Source organism: Calidris pugnax, unplaced genomic scaffold (assembly GCF_001431845.1).
Source record: "Calidris pugnax isolate Ruff unplaced genomic scaffold, ASM143184v1 scaffold498, whole genome shotgun sequence".
In the NCBI taxonomy this organism is placed as follows: Eukaryota; Metazoa; Chordata; class Aves; order Charadriiformes; family Scolopacidae; genus Calidris; species Calidris pugnax.
Window position 1 is genome coordinate 383,600 of NW_015091244.1, and position 5,165 is coordinate 388,764.

The window sequence follows — 5,165 nt, forward strand, 5'->3', positions numbered from 1 at the left end:
GACATCATCCCCCTCTTTCCTCTGGTGAGGCCACACCTGGAGAACTGGGACCAGTTCTGGGCTCCCCAGTTCCATAAGGCCAGGGAACTGGTGGAGAGGGTCCAGCAACGGGCTACCAAGATGCTGAGGGGGGCTAGTACAGCTCTTTGATGTGGAAAGGCTGAGGGAGTGGGGGCTTTTTGGTCTGGAGAAGACCAAGGAGGGACCTCATCGATGCTGGTGGGGGGGGGTCAGAAGAATGGGACCAGTCCTTTCCAGTGGTGGCCAGTGACGGGACAGGGGGCAACTGGCCCAAACTGGGAGATGGGAAGGTCCATCTCACCACGAGGGTGACGGAGCCCTGGAAGAGGTTGCCCAAAGGGTGGGGGTCTCCATCTCTGGAGATGTCCCAAACCCATCCCCAACCTACTGGGATGGGGTGGGTTGAACTGGGAGTCAGGGGAGGGTGTCCAGAGGTTCCTATCCACCACCCCCCAGTTTGGGATTCTGATTTTTGCCCCTTTTCCCAGGAATTCAGCCGGTTTTTCCGGCGGCGTCACGGGCGGAGCGTGGCCCTGAGAGACCGCATGGAGTTCCTCAACGGCTGGTACGTCCTCCTGGTCCTCGGGGACGTCCTCACCCTCCTGGGGACGCTCATGAAGATCGGCATCGAGGCCAAGGTGGGGGGACAAAGGGGACACCAACCCCCCCCGGGTGTCCCCAAGCTCCGGGGAAGGGGACGTTTCCACGTGGTGGGGGACAAGCCACCCAATGGGCCATCCCTGGCAAGGCCTTGTCTTGCCCCGGTGAAGCCACCTTAGATGCCACCAGGGAGTTTGGGGACAGACGTGGCTCCTGAGGGGGTCCTGGCCCAAGCTGGGGACGTTGGTGACAGGGAGGTGGCATGTCGTAGATGCCACCAGAGGCTCTGGGGACAGATGTGGCTCTTGAGGGGTTCCTGGCCCAAGTTGGGGACCCCCAGAGCCCTTGGGGACAGGGAGGTGACAGGTTTGGGGACAGATGTGGCTCCTGAGGGGTTCCTTGCCCAAGTTGGGGACACTGGGGACAGGGAGGTGGCATGTCCTAGATGCCACCAGAAGCTTTGGGGACAGATGTGGCTCTTGAGGGGTTCCTGGCCCAAGTTGGGGACGTTGGTGACAGAGAGGTGGCAAGTCCTAGATGCCACCAGAGGCTTTGGGGACAGCATTGGGGACATTGGGGATGTTGAGGGGGGACGTTGGGGACATTGGGGACAATGTTGGGGACGTGCCACCCCTGTCCCCACAGAACTTCTCGGACTATGACGTCTGCAGCATTCTCCTGGGCACCTCCACCCTCCTGGTCTGGGGGGGCGTCATCCGGTACCTCACCTTCTTCCGCAAGTACAACGTGAGTGACACCGGGGGGTGGGTGACACCGGGGGGTGGGTGACACCGGGCGCCCAGGGGACAATTCCTGTCTGAGCTTCTGGCCAGGCTTGGGTTTGTCTTCCAGCTCCTGGAGGGGTCCTGGTGGGTCTGCTTTTGGGTCCCCTCCTGGTGGGATCTTTGGTGGATCTTCCTCCACCATATGCCTCCTGGTGGCACCTTTGGTGGAAGATGGGGTTGATGCCACCAGGTCCCCCCTCTTGGTGCCTCTTGGTGGCACCTTTGGAAGATGGGGTTGTTGCCACCTGATCTTCCTCCACCAGATCCCCTCCTGGTGGCACCTTTGTTAGCTGGGGTTGATGCCACCTGATCTTCTTCCACCAGATCTTCCTCCTGGTGGCACATTTGGTGGATCTTCCTCCACCAGATCTTCCTCCTGGTGGCACCTTTGGTGGAAGATGGGGTTGGTCCCACCAGGTCCCCCCTCTTGGTGGCACCTTTGGAAGCTGGGGTTGATGCCACCTGATCTTCTTCCACCAGATCTTCCTCCTGGTGTCACCTTTGGTGGATCTTCCGCCACCAGATCTTCCTCCTGGTGTCACCTTTGGTGGATCTTCCTCCACCAGATCCCTCCCGGTGGCACGTTTGGTGGATCTTTCTCCACCACATCCCTCCTGGTGGCACCTTTGGTGGAAGATGGGGTTCGTCCCACCAGGTCCCCCCTCTTGGTGGCACCTTTGGAAGATGGGGTTGATGCCATCTGATCTTCCTCCCCCAGATCCTCATCGTCACCCTCCGGCTGGCCCTGCCCAACGTCATCCGCTTCTGCTGCTGCGTGGCCGTCATCTACCTGGGCTACTGCTTCTGCGGCTGGATAGTCCTGGGCCCGTATCACGTCAAGGTGGTGGCCAACGGCCCGGGGGGGGACGGGAGGGGGCATCACCCACCTCTGGGTTGGGGTGTTGGGGGGGATTTCACCCACCTCCGGGTTGTCCCCTCTTGGGATTTGGGGAGGGGGGAGATGGTCTCCTTTTTGGTAACGGGGGATAAATATGATCCCTTTTATTTAATATTCAATTAATACTTAATTACTATTTATTATTATATTAAAATTATATATTTAATAATATATCAGCGTTATAAATTATGAATTAGTATTAATTTTTTAATGATCTTTATCTTTTATGTAATTTATTGTATTGACTGTATTATAATAGTAGAAACATTAGAAATAATGTAAATAAACCTATACTATCATAAAGATGTTATAATAATTAGAATTAAATAAGTATTATTTATTATAATAATTATAATAGTAAAAATATTAGAAATAATATAATTAAGCCGAAAATAAATAAAGAGAATAAAATGTAAATAAATAAAACATATGAAAGTAATAAAATAAATACATAATAAAATAAATAGTATATAAACAATAAAATAAATAAAATAAATAATATAATTAAACTAAAAAATATATAGAAATATAATTAACTAAAATAATCTAAATACAATAAATATATTAGAATAATAATTATAATTAAATATTATAAGTATTATTTATTGTAATTATAATAGTAGGAATCTTAGAAATAATATAAACTCATATTATTATAAATATATATGAAAATAACAATTATAATTAAATATTGTATTTTTTATAATAGCATATTTATATATTAGATATCAATATATATTTATACTTATTGTAATTATTCATTTTTAAATAATAAATCGATTCACTATTATAATTATTTGTCATTAGTATTAAATTTATTTATTATTATAATTACTATTTGTTATAGTATTTATTATAAGTGTACATATTTAAATTATTACATGAATATATAGATCTGTAGTGATTACGACATCAAAAATTAACGTGTAATCAATTAAATTAATATTAAATCAATAAAATTAATACGAAATAACAATAATTATAACAACAACAACAATACTATTATTAATAATAATAGTATCAATAACGAATAATTTATGGTTTATTGCGGTTAAACCTGGCCCTGGCCTGGTGGCCCAGGGGCGCCCCGGGGTGACGGAGGGTTCACTCCCCGCTTTCGGGGTCCCCCCAGGAGGTGACGCGGTGGCTTTTCTCCCCCTTTTTTTGTGTCCTCCGTCCCCCCAGTTCCGCTCCCTCTCCATGGTGTCCGAGTGCCTCTTCTCCCTGGTCAACGGGGACGACATGTTCGTCACCTTCGCCGAGGTGCAGCCCAGCAACCCCTTGGTCTGGCTCTTCAGCCAGGTCTACCTCTACTCCTTCATCGGCCTCTTCACCCTCATGGTCCTCAGCCTCTTCATCGCCCTCATCACCGGCTCCTACGAGAGCATCAAGGTCGGGGCGGGGGACTGGTTTTTGAGGGGAAAAACTGGGGTTTGGGATTGGTTTTTGCGGGGGAGAAATTGGCCTTGGGCCTGGTTTTTGGGAGCAGACACCGGGCCTTGGGCCTGGTTCTTTGGGGGGAAAAAATGGGCCTTGGGCCTGGTTTTTTGGGGGCGGGAACTGGGGTTTGGGCCTGTTTTTTTGGCAGGGGCAAGACTGGGCCTTGGGCCTGGTTTTTTGGGGGCGGGAACTGGTGTTTGGGCTTCTTTTTTGAGGGGGGAACTGTGTTTTGGGCCTGGTTTTTGGGGGGAATTGTGTTTTGGGCTTGTTTTTTGAGGGGAAAACTGGTGTTTGGGCCTGTTTTTTTGGCAGGGGCAAGACTGGGCCTTGGGCCTGGTTTTTTGGGGGCGGGAACTGGGGTTTGGGCCTGTTTTTTTGGGAGTGGGAACTGGGGTTTGGGCCTGTTTTTTGAAGGGAAAACTGGGGATTGGACCCGTTTTTTGGGGGGAAACAGGTTTGGGCCTGGTTTTTGAAGGGAAAACTGGGGATTTGGCCTGGCTTTTGAAGGGAAAACTGGTGTTTGGGCCTGGTTTTTGGGAGCGGACACTGAACCTTGGGCCTGGTTTTTGGACTGGGGATTGGGCCTGTTTTTTTGGGGGAAAACTGGTTTTTGGGACTGGTTTTTGAGGGGGGAAACTGGGGTTTGGGCCTGGTTTTGGGGAGCAGACGCTGAGCCTTGGGTCTCGTTTTTGGACTGGGGATTGGGCCTGTTTTTTTGAGGGGAAAACTGGGCCTTGGGCCTTGCTTTTGAGGGGAAAACTGGTGTTTGGGGGTAAACTGGGGTTTGGGCCTGGTTTTTGGGCCAGGAAACTGGTGTTTGGGCTTATTTTTTGGGGGGGGGGAGCTGGGGAACCCAAAGACCAACCTTTCCATGTCCCTCTGGCCCCCCCAGCACCAGTGCGAGGGTGACCCCCCCGTGTCTGAGCTCCAGGCCTTCATCGCCCAGTGCCAAGACAGCCCCAAATCGGGCAAATTCCGGAGCGACACCCCCTCGTCCTGCTCCCTCTTCTGCTGCTGCGAGCGGTGAGCTGGGAGGGCTCCTGGGCTTACTGGGAGGACGCTGGGGGACTCCTGGCTTACTGGGAGGACACCGGGGGGACTCCTGGGCTTATTGGGTGGGCTCCTGGGTTACTGGGAGAACACTGGGAGGGCTCCTGGCTTACTGGGAGGACGCTGGGGGGCTTCTGGGCTTACTGGGAGGGCTTCTGGCCTACTTGGAGGACGCTGGGGGACTCCTGGGCTTATTGGGGGGCTCCTGATTTACTGGGAGGACACTGGGGGGGGCTTCTGGGCTTACTGGGAGGGCTTCTGGGCCTACTTGGAGGACACTGGGGGGCTCTTAGCTTACTGGGAGGAGACTGAGCAGGCTCCTGGGCTTATTGGGGGGCTCCTGGTTTACTGGGAGGACACTGGGGGGGGCT

General features: G+C 51.3%; 1 protein-coding gene across 1 annotated transcript in view; it reads left to right on the forward strand.

The window, feature by feature from the left end:
* Window positions 1–258: 258 nt before the first annotated feature.
* Window positions 259–5,165, forward strand: part of LOC106898691 (mucolipin-1-like) — a 26,308-nt gene continuing 21,401 nt past the window's right edge. The window contains exons 1-5 of the mRNA XM_014960101.1: window positions 259–659; window positions 1,267–1,368; window positions 2,125–2,247; window positions 3,490–3,696; window positions 4,637–4,767. Of these exons, the coding sequence (XP_014815587.1) occupies window positions 384–659; window positions 1,267–1,368; window positions 2,125–2,247; window positions 3,490–3,696; window positions 4,637–4,767 (839 nt within the window). The 5' untranslated portion in view covers window positions 259–383. The remainder of the gene's footprint in view (window positions 660–1,266; window positions 1,369–2,124; window positions 2,248–3,489; window positions 3,697–4,636; window positions 4,768–5,165) is intronic.